Source organism: Camellia sinensis, chromosome 3 (genome assembly GCF_055761805.1).
Source record: "Camellia sinensis isolate YWXY chromosome 3, ASM5576180v1, whole genome shotgun sequence".
Classification (NCBI taxonomy): Eukaryota; Viridiplantae; Streptophyta; class Magnoliopsida; order Ericales; family Theaceae; genus Camellia; species Camellia sinensis.
In genome coordinates this window covers 48,257,860-48,272,622 of record NC_138963.1, presented here as the reverse complement: position 1 = coordinate 48,272,622, position 14,763 = coordinate 48,257,860, and the positions used below count along the sequence as shown (strand labels likewise).

Genomic DNA, 14,763 nt, shown 5'->3' with positions numbered 1-14,763 from the left:
ATAGGAATGAGTGTAGTTGTAACAATAGAGTCAACGAACTTAGAGATTATAACATTAATGCTTATTTAAAAATCAAGAACGATAATGTAGTGTATTACTTGTTGTCTTGGCGTGGCATGTCTTCCAACCATTGAAATGCAAACGAACTAACATCTTGAATGTAATCTTCTCCATGCGCATATTGAAGCAGCTTATGCAATGATTGTACCTGTTGGTGGTAGGTAGTAAGGTACATGATCAAGAAACAAAAAAGTGGATACAAGTGGGGTATCATAATGGTTATTCTATTACCAATAATGTAGCTTGATTTTTTCGATCCTCATCGGTGTCAATACATCTGCTGGAGTCGAATAGATAGGCAACCCGTTTTTCCATGTTTACATTCAAGCACAACCAGTGGTTTTCCCTATGGTTGAAGGGCATGTAAATCTAAAAATATAACGTCGAATGTACATGCAAAAAATAAATAAATACATAACATGGATCAAATGTTATTGTGCATGGTAAATTTGGAAATTGGGTAATAGTAGTATTTTATCATGTTACCTCCTCACAAGCATGAAGGGGGCCAGTGTATCTGTAAATTCCAAAATAATCTTCTACTATATCTTTCATTGTGTCATCAGAAGGTTGACACAAAATCTTTTGCTGCATATTCAATTTTAACATATAAATAACTTGTGCCTAAATAAATAAAAAAAAAGTCTTTAGGTATGGCTAATACTTACCGATACATGGGTCGGAAAGTACCAAACCTTGTGATCCTTATTTGGAAACTTTTTCCTTTGTTTATTTGTCAATTTCACAACAATGAGATTTATAATCTGCAGTGCAAAATATATGAAATTTATGAATAGGCAAAGTAAAGTAACTTGGATGATGGAATGGTAGCAAATAAAATAGGAGAATGAGAAAAGTCTTACACACGAGGATATCCACTGATATGGTTTCAAGGACCACAATTCCTTCTGCGTGGCAGATTGTGCTTCCACGTAGTGCAGTTTCATCCGTACAAGATATTCCCTAGCACATGGATAACTATGTGAGTTAGAAGGTATAGTACTTCATACATAACAAGTTAAAGGTAGTCAAATTGTACCCTTCTGAAAGAGATTCATCAAATGCATATCGTAGAACGAGACTGTCATAGTCATTTAATGGGTCTGGCAAAGGCACGGATGACTTGTAAAGGTATTGAGAAGAATAGTGCATAAAACAAATCAAGCTTGGTTAGTGTATGTTCATGAAGATGGTTAGTGTATGTTAGCGCAAAATAACCGCATATACAAAAGATACTATAATAGTTAGTTCCAAACCTTTGGGATTTCAGGAACAACATTACCCCCAAGTTGATCAAGTAAATTATCAAATAGCTAATACAAGTAAAAGAAAAATAAGAAACGAACACTGTTTGTTACACATATATCAAATATGTTTTGAGACACAATCATTTAGTTTACTTCATCGAGATTGTCATGAATATTATTGTCAACGTTGTTGTCAGTTGACGATGGCTTCAACTGTGGTCGTTTCTTCTTTACATCAAATTTCACAAAAGGTGTACGCAACCACTGACTGGCTTTGCAATTCTGGGTCCCTCGAGTCTGAGGACCACGAACAACACTACATGATGATGACATTGTTACAGCATTCATTTCGACTGCCTTTGTATCGCTCTTTTTTGCGCGCAATCTCCCCTTTTGTGGAATAGAAAGTTGTTCATTATTTAATGCTTTCCCACCAACCAATTTGGCTTGTTTCTTTGCAACTGCCTTTGCATTTGGTGGTGTGAGGATTGGTTTTGTTTTTCTCAAATGCAAAGTTTCCATTGGTTTTTTGTCATTCATATTCCTTATCTCATCCTCATCTACAAACTTCGGGGAATTGGCTGCAACCTTTTCGATACCACTATCATCGAGACCAACCATTTCAATGTCAATTCGATGCTCCTCATGTAGTTTGCTTGGTGGTGTTTTAACATTTCCACCATCAACTGGAATGCGTCGTTCTAACAACTCAAGAATTTGACCAACTTGGTTCTCCATTTTGACCAGTCGCTGCTCCGCAAGTAGTTTGGTTGGTGGTGTTTTAACCTATAGCGACCCCGGTCTTTTCCCATTTGATTATTGTATCCGGACTTAGGTTCCGTTTATTCTGTCATTGTATAATTGTTTTCGTCGTCCTTTATTTTCTCATTTGGAGTTATAGGATGTGTTGGGCAGGTTTGTTTCAGGTTGGTTGGGTTCGTAAACCAAGTGTTGCTGTCCAGTTTTTGGTTTGGTCGCTCGAGCCAGGGATTGGTCGCTCGAGCGATGGTTGTATTTTGTGTCTTCTGGCTCGATCCAGCTTTGCTTCGCTCGAGCGAGCGTTTGCGTCTAGTATAGACCTAAGGGCAGTGCTTATTCGCTCGAGCGAGATTTTCTTCGCTCGAGCGAGCGAGGTGTATGTTTTCGAGTTCCTCGCTCGAGCGAGCTTTCTGTCGCTCGAGCGTGCTGCTGGGTTGCAGACCTGAAGCATTGCATTTTTGGCTCGAGCGAGCTTTTCTTTGCTCGAGCGAGGTTTTCGTGTGTCTGGTCGCTCGAGCGACCAAGTCTTCGCTCGAGCGAGTCTGTCAGGTTTAAATAGGCAGCAGCGTGTTTCAGATCAGTTTTTGATCCACTTTCAGATTCCAAAACCCTAGGTACGAGTTCTCTCTCCCTCTACACACCATCTCTCTTAGGATTGATCTACTTAGAGTGAGTTTCTACCTTAGATCCTTTATTAAAAAGATAGAGTGAGTCGAGGGCTTCCATTTAATCTGAACGTTTGGTGATTTGGAGCACATTGGAATTTGGGTCTTCATCTCTGTCTTCTCCATTCGGGTTATTTTCTTCGAGGTAGGGATTTCCTACTCCAATGTATACGTTTTGTTCTAAGTTCTGGCATTTTAATAGGTTGGGGGTATTTTGGTAATTTTGGGAAAAACCCTAGTTGTTTAAATAAATTGAATTGTATATTTAATTTAAGAAACCTTGGGGAAACTAGTTAAATTCATGAGTTTGAGCAATCTATTGATTAAATGGGGTAGTTGGTTAATTTAAATCACTCGTCCATTTAATTGTTGAATTATTTATTTTCAAGTCTAGAAATAACTGTTTTGGGCTATTGGTGGAGGATAGTCGTGATTGTTGTAGACACTGCATGTGGATTAGGGATAACTGAAACTAATCATTGATTAAGTCATCAATTTTGACTGTTGAATTAATACAGACATTATGTGTATTGATTGTGTGTTGTATATGTTATGTGTTTACATACATTGTTTGTGTGGGAGGAGATAGGGGATGTACTCCACGGTTTAGGGGAAGATAGGGGATGGACCTCTAAACCGGATTTTGTTTGGGAGGAGATAGGAGATGGACTCCATTAGCATCACTTTTATGTGTGCTTATTTATATTGAAGTGTTTTTATTGATACAGCACCAAAATGTGTATCAAACTGGAAGTATAAAGTGTTTTGATTTGAGCCTGAGTCTCATTTGTTTGTAGACATTGGAAGAATGTGAGTATGATATATATATAGTTCACTGTTGTAAGTTTGGCCAGGTTCTAAGCCCCATTGATAATGTTGGAAAGTAAAACGTGTCTTAGACATTAGTGTCATGAGACAGTTTAATGATATAATTGATTATCTAGGTTAATCATCTATTGAATGCTATCGCTTTATTCATTGCTTATATTTTGTTTAGTATATTTCTACTGGGCTGTGGCTCACCCTATATGGGAACATCATTTTCAGGTTCAGGTGATAAGCTACCTCCAAGAACTTAGCTTGGAAGGACTTGGATTTTGAAGACTATTTTCAGTTATTTGTTTTTATTTGTTTGTACATGTAAACACTCAAGCCTAGGGCTTTATTTGTATTTGAGTTAGAACTCATACTTTTGTGTCCAAGTGTTGGCTTGGAAAGATGTAAGCCTGTAGGGCATTTAATTTGATGTTACATGTAATGTTTTCATTTAGTAGTACTCTGATGAATGAGATAATAAATTGCTTTCTTTTAATATTGCATGTCGATGATATATATATTATGGGTTTATTTTGAGGGCGTGACATAACCTGTTCTCCATCAACTGGCATGTGTTTTTCTAACAACTCAAGAATTTTTTCAACTTGATTCTCCACTTTGGTTAGACGTTTCTCATCCTCATCTTGCCTTGTGTCCTTGTGGCCTTGGACCAAAAGGGCATGAATTTCAATGACTTGTTTCTCAACTTTAGCCAATCGGGAGTCATCATTCTTGTCAATTCTTCCCTGGCTAAGAGTTACTGCATTGGACTTTTCACCAATGTTAGGCAAAGCCACCTATTCACAGATATACATTAACTTGTTAATGTCACAGGTGTAATGTAAATTGAGCTATAATTATAAAAAGTCATGTGTTGTAAATATTTACCTCAACATTTAAATATCCTCCCAAAGCTTTAATTTGATTCAAACCCTGCTTAATTTCTGAATTGCCCCAATAGGATAAGCGAGGAATGGAGTTGGAAGTAGCCACCAACTCCCTTTTGCGAGCAAATTGTTCCAAGTAAAATAACTACATGGGAAAAAAAAATAAAAAAAAGAAGTCATTTTAATGTGTGTTAGACAATATACAATAAAAAATAATAGATGAAATAATTACACATCAAGGGGAAGTACCATTAGAAGAAGCAAACAGCCGCACATAGCAGACCGCTCTTTGACCTTGGCAATAGCAATGCGGTCGACAAGAAAATCAAGGGTGTGCTTTGCCCAATTGAATTGACTGATGGACTCAACATTTTTAACCATTTTAATGAATGATTGGTGTACGCCTGCCTTTGTGGTGGGGCACAAGAGGGCTCCAATGATGTATAAGACAAATTTCCTTTTAAATTCAGTTCCAGCATCTTTTGTTTCAAGCAGATAAGATTTCAAAGATGTGAACGGAACAAATTTATTCTTCATCGCAAGTTCATCACATAGGTTTGTAATTTCATCTACGGACTCTGTTAACTTCACAGGTAGACCATTGGAAGGTAATCCCATCAACTCATGAACATCTTCTATGGTGAGAAGCATTCGAAGACCGTGGAAATTCAATGAATGAGTTGAAGGATCAAAGTTCTGAACTAACCAATGACACAAGTCATGATCTATGTGCGTGCACCTAAGGCTTAGGATGCCATGAAACCCCATATCACTCACTGCTTGTTGTTGTGCTTTGTCCAACCTTCTAATAATCTTACAAATTGATGTAAGCTCAATTCGGGTTTGAATTTTTACTTTTGGAGGCTTTTGTTGGACCACAGTTTTTAATTGGGCATATTGTTCAGATTGCAGCTTTCCCATTTGTATATACTTATTTTTTTCTTCTTCAGGAAGTTGATTCCATTTGTCCCCAATATCCTACATTACATGCATAAAATCATATGAACAATTACATACAAGCTTACAAGTACAAAAGGAATACTACAAACAACAAGAATACGTTGCACTTACCTTCACGTCTACTTTCATTTGGGTTTTTTTTAACTCCATTGATTGTTCTTGGCTATAAACATATGAAAATGAATATAAGAATTCGTATAATGGAAAATATATAACTACATACAAATAGATATTAACGAAATACCAAAAGAAAATGAATGGAGTGATCGGGCGCTTTGGAGGATCAGTCGGCTTATCCATTAGGCTTCAATCAGAATTCCTTGTAAAGAAAGACAAGAAAAATAAACTCATAATATCTTTGATTAGAAAAAAAAAACAAACAAACAAAAATCTTAAAGGTTATAGTACATTCATCAAATGCACGACATGCACACATGAATGGATTTGTTTTATAATAATGTAGTTAACAAAGACTATGTTTCCAATGTAAAAAGGAAAGACACTAAAAAAAATTCTAATCATAAACAAAAAATGATACCCCAGTAGCTTAGGTCACATTAGCATAAAAAATAGATTAAAGAAGTTAATTTTTTTGGACAAAATTTGTAATTTGGTAAGGAAATTTTTTTGTCGCAAAAAGGAGCCAAATATTTTGGCACCATACGAATTGATAATAAAAACGACATTGTTTTTTATTTTATTTTTGGGACTATTGTAGAAAAAAATAAAAAACTATGTCATGGTTATGTATAGCTCCTTTGCTCCTTCAAGTCTCACTTTAGGTGTACAGTCAGAAGGTTGAATATCTTTATTAACTGGTTTTACTTGCTTTGGTTTTAGCTATGTTGTGGTTCACTTTCCCATATTTTATCTTGCTAATTTTTTTTTTATTCTCTGCATGGGTTTGGGGATGGCTTGAACCACATAAAGCACTTGAAAATTATAAATGTTTAGGAAAGCAATTTGTTTTTTAGAATACAAAATACAAGAAATTAGAAAATGGAAGAATGATTTGATACAGTTGTATTCAGTAATATACATACACTAACTAAAGATTTGATGCACTAAGGACCCTTGCATACTGCTATACCCACTGCCACTCACAATTGAATCTTGGGTTGTGAATAGAGCTTCTCTTGTATTAATGCTATGCTTATTATTTGATTTTATTATTTATATTTATTCTGTCATTGATACTTTAGATTCATAATAAATAATACTAATATATGAGCAGTACTACAAAATTGGTTAAATGTCACAATTTTTAACTTTGACCTTATACTTTTAGTCTTAGTTTTTTTTTAATACAAAAACTGTGATGAATGAGGGTGTGACTGTACAAGTTATATCATAAATATTTTGCTTTTTAATTTGGCCATCACGCATACCATTTAATTTAAATATATTGAAGCATAGAGGACCTTGTAGGAAAAAATATGTACCTGTCGAAGAAGTAGTTCAGCAACAACACAACCAGCAAACCAGAAGTCAATAGATGTAGTGTACTCCGTCGATCGAAATATAAGCACAGATGTAAGAGGTATTGGCCTCTCCTTTTACCTGCCAAAAATAAGGAATGAAGCATTTCAACCAAAACACAAAACTAAGGGAGAGGGGAAAAAATTAAAAGACATAAACCAACATGTCAAAACTTTAAAAATTCCAAAATGAAGTTGTTATTTGTAAAAGAGTTAATGAGGTGGTGGGAAAATAACATATATGAAAGGGCATCATTAGTGATGAAAAAATGTAAAATAATTACAATTACACATGAGGGTTTATAGAACTGTAATAAGTATATAGCATATTAATTAGGATACATATTAGAGTTCCTTTGGAAATTAGGCCAAATGTTATAATTTGCATATGGTACACATCTCAAAAGGGGTGTAGTAGCATAACCATACATACCACACATAAACCCATATAAACTCTAGTTTGGAATGAATCAATAAATCAAAGACCCCAAAAACAGAAGAACAATAATTTTTTAAAGGCATTTTTCTGTTTCATGTATCTTCATGCTCTTGTAGAAAAAGCAATAAACAACAAAGAACGGGGGGGAAGAAAAGAAAAAGAAAAATAAGAAGTAAATTAATAATTTAGTGTCTTTGAAGTTTGAGGGTTTTGAATGAAAATAGGTTTTTCTCGAATCAAGTAATTTTGATATTTTTTTAATTATTTAATGGAAAATCAAGATGTGTGTATTTGCTAGTTCGATATGCGGTCAGATGTGTTATTTGACATGAATGTTGGAGGTAATCCTATCATCACTCTATTTCAATCCAGATGGTTTTTTATTTTTTTATATTTTCTTTATTAATTTGCTTGTGTTTATCATTATTACTTACCTTCTATTGAAGCAAAAAAAAAAAAAAAAGAAAGAAAGAAAGAAAGAAAAAGAAAAAGAAGCCAAGGATGGTTGCTAATCCTGCTAGGAAGAGTGGGAGTAACTAAGTTGGAAGTGGGAGGGGTTTATTGAAGGTCATTATCTTTTGTTGTGCTTTTTTTTGCTCTTTCGTTCCTTATGGTCACCTTGGAGGATTAAGCTATCTCTCTCTCTCTCTCTCTCTCTCTCTACTGGGGTGATAAAAAAAATAAATTAGACCATGTAATGCCAAAGGGATGGCAATGAGGGGAAGTAATGAAGGCGGCAGTGGTGGAGGTGGCAATGATAGGTTGACTAGGGATTTCTTACGTCTTAGAACAATCTCTCATAGGGGGTTTCCAAACATGGCTGGGCTTGATCATATGATAGTAGTTATGACTAATATGGTATTGGTTATGATATAAAATCATATAAGTTCATAACTAAATGTATGGTACATCTAAATGTACCATAGCATCACCCGTGATGTGATGAGAAACCTCCATTTAATGATTGTTATCGATAAAAATTGCAACGTCTAGTGAAATTGAAAGTTTAACCCCTGAAAAAACAGTAATCACTATTATCCACCTGTAATTCATTAATTGCAGAGTCTAGAAAGAGGAGCGCGTAAACCGATAAGATTCTCTGTGCTGCAAATTCTCTTTCTCGCATCGCAGCAGCTTTTTTTTGGGTTTCACTTTTTGGTGCCTCTGTTTTTTTACTGGGTTTGGAGCCAATTCTTGTCGGTTGGCTCTTCTCTTCTCTTTTGGTTAATAAAAAGAATAAAACCAAACCAAACACACCACATAATTCATATATATATATATACTGACACTAGTGTATCAATTCAATTCAAGCCCACTTCTTATTTCTGTAGAAGACTATTGTTGTATCAATACTGGGTTTGGGTTTTCAAAGCTTGTTTATATCGAAATACTCATCTAGGTTTTATTCTCTATCAATAAAACAATTTATTCTCTATCAAATTTCCCAATATATTCCTTGTAATTTAATTAAATTAATTATTATTATTATTTTTTTTTTTTGGGTTTCTCTGTTATTTACATATAATTCTTAGAATTTCAATGGTATGGTATGTTTAACAGAGGTGCATAATGGCCAATGGGAGATTAGGACAATGGTTGCAAATGCTAGTTTGTGTACTGATATTGCTCAAAACAGAAGGCTTCTATGTTGGCATAACTTATGTTCAGAATGATGTTGCAAAAGGAGCAGGTTAAAATCTTCTTCATAATAAGCCAATTTAAATTTTTTTTACAATCTTGACTATAATGTGTTTGGGATTCTGATATTGTGCAGTTTGTTTGGATGGGTCTCCCCCGGCTTACCATCTTGATAAGGGGTTTGGAGCAGGAATTAACTATTGGTTGGTTCATTTTGAGGTTGGTCCTTCATTTACCATTTTGTTTTACAATACAAAAATGATTTGTTTGTTGTTAAGAAGATGATTGAAAAGAAAAATAAGAATTGTGAAATCATATAAGATACCCAATTTTCTGCAGTTTTATTGGAAATTGAATTGAGAACTGATTTTGATTTTTTTGAAATGCTAATTGGATAATTGCAATGATGTAATTGAGTGCTTTGATGTTTAGTAGTATGAAAATCTTACTTGAGTGACGTTTCTTACTTGGAAACATAATTTTGTCCTCCCAAACAAGAAACTAACTCACATCGAGAAGAAAATCTCTCTCAACGGAGATACAAGATGTGAAACGTGCAAATGTTAAATAAACAAAAGAAAAATAACTCAAACTTATTCTAATACTTTGTGTTTATATTATATTATTTATACTTCATGAAAACAATTTGTTGACATCAAACTTCAATAATAATTCATATTTAAACACATATTACAATTGAACAGAAGAAAGTAATTTTTGAGGATATTTAATATATAAAATATATACATGCTCATAATCTTAGAAACTTCTATATGCTCTTGCTCCCTACCCCCACCCCACCTGATTGCTAAGATAACTACCCTTGGCAGTTCATTGTGAGTGACTAAGTTAGGCATTTGACGCTTTTCTATAAAACCCATTTGATGTATTAGTCTTTTGGTTTTACTAATTGCTTTGAGAGTTTCATTGCAAGATCTTTAATGGATTCTATAGAGAACATCCTACCCGAAAATAAATAAATAAATAAATAAAAATGAACATTGTCTACTGTGTATTTTCAGGGAGGAGGATGGTGTAACAATGTTACAACTTGCCTTGCCCGTAAGAACACTTGTCTAGGTTCATCTAAGCAAATGGCAAATCAGCTTGTTTTCTCTGGGCTTCTAAGCAACCTGCAAAAGTTTAATCCAGGTATGCCCAATTGATCTGGATTTTATTTCTTTCCCTTTGAACTTTCACAGGTTTTCGAGCTTCTTTCCTAATTAAGAAAATTAACTCTATTTCAATACACAAACTTCTATAATTGGAATAGGATCAAGGTTATGTACTGCGATGGGTCATCATTTACAGGCGCTGTCGAAGCAGTCAATCCCGTGAGTTATATTAGTAGCAATTACAACAAAATTAGGAGATTAGTACCTACATCGCTTGTAAATTTGTATTTTGTTGGATTTATGATTGCATTTTTACTTTCATCAGGCTACTAATCTTCACTTCAGGATTTTTGCCGCTGTTATTGAGGATCTATTAGCAAAAGGAATGAAGAATGCTGCAAATGTATGTGTGGTTCATATCTATGTTGCATACTCTCTTTCTCCCTCTTCATCATCATTATCATTGTTCTTAATTACTCCTAAAACTCAGTTCAAACAGGCTATCATCTCAGGCGGTTCAGCTGGTGGTTTAACATTCATATTGCGTTGTGATAACTTCCGAGCTCTCCTACCCATCGGTACTAAAGTAAAATGCCTTTTGGACGCTACCTATTTTATCAATACGTAAGCTCTTCTATACGACTTACAATCACAATCATATTTCTAAATTATGCAAGAATTGAAAATTTTTCATTTTATTCTGTAACTAAAAACACCATGGTACTGTAAACAGGAAGGATGTTTCCAGAACACAACACATTGAAGCCTTCTATAACGACATAGTCACCACACATGTACCCTCTCTCAATCTCTCTCTCACATGATGTTTCCATTACAATTTTTGTGGTTTTCATTTTGCTGATGTGAGTTCAGATTCTAACTTTCATTTGACTCCGCTACTCAGGGATCAGCAAAAAATTTACTCATATAGTGCACTTCAAAAATGGGACCTGGTTTGGTAAGAGTTGTTTGTTATCTTAATCGTATTGTTCCTTATTTCCTAATTTCTTGTCAATGGTACCAATACATCTCAACTATGTTGCAGTGTTTTTTCCCCCAAAATATGGCTCAGAAAATTCAAACACCACTTTTTCTAGTAAACACAGCCTACGATTCATGGCAGGTTAGCGCATCCCTACAAATCAACAAAATACTCAAATTTACGCGATTGTTATATCATAGAAGTGTGAAACTAAGAATAGTTGAATTTTTTTCCCAGCTTAATTTGTTTTTGGTTGTTCTATTTGATGAATCTATTCCTATGTTATTTCTCATAAGAACAGAGAATTTGTTTGGGAAACAAAATTTGAAAATATGAGTTGGATGTTTCGGCACATGTCATGCATATCCGACATATACTGTTTGTTAATGTGAAATTTCTTATGTCCAGTTAGACTGACGGGTTCATTATCATTATTTTAACTATTTGTTTATGCTATGAAAGGTATAACAGATGATGATTTGGGATGACATTGCTGATTGTAGATACAATCAAAGAGAGATAGAGAAAGAGCCAATAGTTGGATTACAAATTTTGAACTTTTTCAGAGGAAAAAGCTGATAAAATAAAAATTAATATCAGATATTCATTCTTCAATTCTGAAATCAAAGTGGCACAGCTATTGGATATAGATTTTAATTTTCATTAAGAACCAAACTTAATATCAGATATTCAATAAGGGTTAGGGTTTTCAAATCAAAAGCCCTAATGTAAATGAAGTTTAGAGTTAGAAACAAACCTGAGCCACAGAAAATATCTCTTGGAAATATTCAATTTGAATGGAAGAAACTCTAGTTCTTGACGTCAAGAGAGTGAGAGGTTACACTGAGAGAATGGTGGTCCCGACGCCGACGGGGCTGGTGGTCTTCGGCAATGGCTGAAGCTCCAGCTATGGTGGAAGAGAGGAGGGAGGAGAAGAGAAGAGCAAGAGCAAGAGCACGAGCCAGAGAGGGAGGCCAACTGGCTTCGGGACTGTTGGACTACTCTGAAACTGGCTTCGGGACTGTTGGACTACGACTTTGCTCTGTTTGGTAACCGGGTACACCGGTTGCCTAATTTAAGAGAAAAATTATTTAATAACTTAGTTATGACCTGGTTATGAAGTAATATGGTATAAGTAAATAATTGAATATAACTAAGTTATGAGTTAATATGGTGGTGGTTATGACTAATATGGTATAGGTTATGATATAAAATCATATAAGTTCATAACTAAATGTATGGTACATCTAGGTTATGATGTTGAAGTCGAAGACTCTTTCGATGATGGCTTTTGAATGGACACCCCGGTCATATAGAGATGCCGAAGGCTCTTTGCCTTCCAAATTGAACTTGGCAAAGTGGTTATAGTAGTATACTTCAAATCTAAAGTCTCTAGGCATTGCAAATCCCCAATAGACTCTGGAAACGTGTGTAGGCCGGTCCATCGCAAGCCTATGTACCTTAGGTTCTTCAAATACTGGCCGAGTTTCTCGGGTAGCGAAGGTTTGTAGACACCCTCTAGATCAAACACCTTCAAAGGAACAAAGCTTTTCCCCTTATTGACTAGTGTATTAAGCAAATTACCAATTTTTGTGTTGGATGTAACTTGCTTTTGGGCTTCGAAAGAAACATAAGAACATAGATTTTGAGTATGAGATTCCGAAGTAGACTTAACCCCAAAAAACTGACCTGCAATCCTCCGAATAATATGTGAATCTGCAAGTGTGCAATCTGAATTGAGACGGTGGACGTGAAGAAATCCTATGTCCTCGGCTTTTGGTAAGAAGATATTGTAGAGAAAACACGACATATGACATGTCTTGGGGCTTCCGTCTGATTTCCTTTCCGTAATTTCAATCATGTTTCTTCGCTCTAGTTCTTTCAAACATGTCATGGCCATATCTTGAGAGTCGATGCTTGGTTCATTCGATGTTTGAACAAACCCCTCAGCAACTCACAACTGCAATAACCTCCGCGTTGAAATCTCATACGATTTAGGAAACATAACCAAACAAAGAAAACAAAGCTTCAATCTAGATGGTAATTTTTCATAGCTCAAATCAACAATACATTTTAAGAAATGATGATCTCGAGCAAGGAGATGATCAATGACTGTTGACCACTCGCTTAATTCCATAGTCGACAACAAGCCTCCCAACAAGACAATTGCCATAGGCAAACCGCGACATAAACTCACAATTTCAGCCTTGACATTGTTTAAATTATTCTCTGAACTATTTTCTGGTACCGCTTTGTTCAAGAACAATGCCCAAGTATCCTCTTCTGTTAACTGCATCAGATTCAGAGGATGACTCCACGGATCTACCTCCGACACGACCTTAGAGTCACGAGTAGTGATTATGACTCTGCTACCATTCACGGCGTCTGCAAAGGGACGCACAAATTTGAGCTAGTCATCATTGGTGCAGATATCATCCAAGACTATTAGAAACCTGAGCTCCATTAAAATCTTGAAAAGGAAAATTGAGAGTTCGTTCTCCTTCATTAGCTCTATGTCTTTCAATAAATTTGGAGTCTGTCAGTATGACAAGCAATACATCTTTGTATGAAAATTCTTTCGGAACATGGAGCCAAGCACGGCACTGGAAATGCTGCCGAATGTCTAGTCTGTTGTAAACTTTTCTTGCCAGAGTTGTCTTTCCAATTGCTTCTTCGCCGACTAGTGAAATCACGCGGAGGCTTTTCTCGTTGTTGTTGATCGATCATGCTACGATCTCTTGTTCAGCATCTTCGCGTTCAACAAATACGTCATTATCAGGTCGGTACCTTGCAATTGCTCGACTAAATGTGTGATTATCAAGTTCAAGTGTAGTATTGGTTGTGAGATCTTGAGCGTGACATGTTTCTAACCGATCTGCGAATTCACCGTACAAAGCTCTGAAATGATTTACGATTTTCTTCATTTTGGTGGTGAATTGAACTTGGTTCTGCGGTGGAAACACCATTAATGGCTTTTGAAGAATAATTTGACATGCTGCACTGACCCCATCTGATCTTCTTCTTGTTATGTTTGCATTTAGGAGGACAACATCGGTGATGTTTTCTGCAAAGTAAACATTAGGAAGAATACGAGCCTGTAACGAATTTCCACTACTGGTATTATTCTTTGCTTCGACTTCGAGGAAGCTCAAAATCAGTTTGAGTTCGTTGATGGCAACACGCAAGCTGTTTCTGAATCCAGGAAAGATAAAAAAATCTTCCCTTGGCAAGCACTAGCAGATTCTGCATTTTCTCTGATAATAATGAAATTGTAATGTGCAATTCGGTTGCCATGGTTTCAGGGCCGGCCCTGGCATAGGCCCACTAGGCGATGGCCTAGGGCCTCTCAAAATAAATCTAAAAAAGGGTTTCTCCTATTATAATTTATTATAATATATTAGGTTTGTTTTAAATCTAAAAAAAAATTGAAGAAAGTCCAAACTAACTTAAAATAAATTGACCCATTTAAAAATAGAAAGGTCCATTCAAAAAAATTATCCTTGTTATCCATTGACAATAGACCCAAAAAAAAGGGCTCCCTCTTATTATAGTTTAATGTAATATATTAGTTATTTTTTAAGTCCAAAAAAAATTAAGGAAGGCCCAAACTAATTTAAAATAAATTTAAAAAATTGAAAGGTCCATTTAAAATAATTAGCATTGTTATCCATTGAAAATGATTTTGCAAAAAAATTAGATTATGCAAGTATGATTGAT

At 35.3% G+C, this 14,763-nt stretch overlaps 1 protein-coding gene and 1 pseudogene across 1 annotated transcript; one reads left to right on the top strand and one right to left on the bottom strand.

Annotated features, from left to right (window-relative positions):
• Positions 1–94: 94 nt before the first annotated feature.
• Positions 95–7,066, bottom strand: LOC114298541 (uncharacterized). The gene is made up of 14 exons (XM_082918011.1): positions 6,837–7,066; positions 5,639–5,713; positions 5,506–5,557; positions 4,684–5,412; positions 4,436–4,579; positions 4,099–4,344; positions 1,461–2,093; positions 1,317–1,373; positions 1,100–1,182; positions 924–1,023; positions 729–824; positions 547–648; positions 292–429; positions 95–208 (listed from the first exon to the last, which is right to left on the bottom strand). The coding sequence occupies exons 2-14, from the start codon at positions 5,692–5,694 to the stop codon at positions 95–97; spliced, it is 2,550 nt and encodes an 849-aa protein (XP_082774137.1). The 5' UTR covers positions 5,695–5,713; positions 6,837–7,066.
• Positions 7,067–8,803: 1,737 nt separating this feature from the next.
• Positions 8,804–11,625, top strand: LOC145788963 (pectin acetylesterase 8-like; annotated as a pseudogene).
• Positions 11,626–14,763: the final 3,138 nt, after the last annotated feature.

Coding starts and splice junctions, on each gene's coding strand:
- LOC114298541 (XM_082918011.1), bottom strand. CDS start 5,694: ATGGATAAGCCGACTGATCCTCCAAAGCGCCCGATCACTCCATTCATT. Junction 4,580..4,683: donor GCTGTTTGCTTCTTCTAATG/GTACTTCCCCTT, acceptor TTTCCCATGTAG/TTATTTTACTTGGAACAATT. Junction 430..546: donor CCCTTCATGCTTGTGAGGAG/GTAACATGATAA, acceptor TTATATTTTTAG/ATTTACATGCCCTTCAACCA.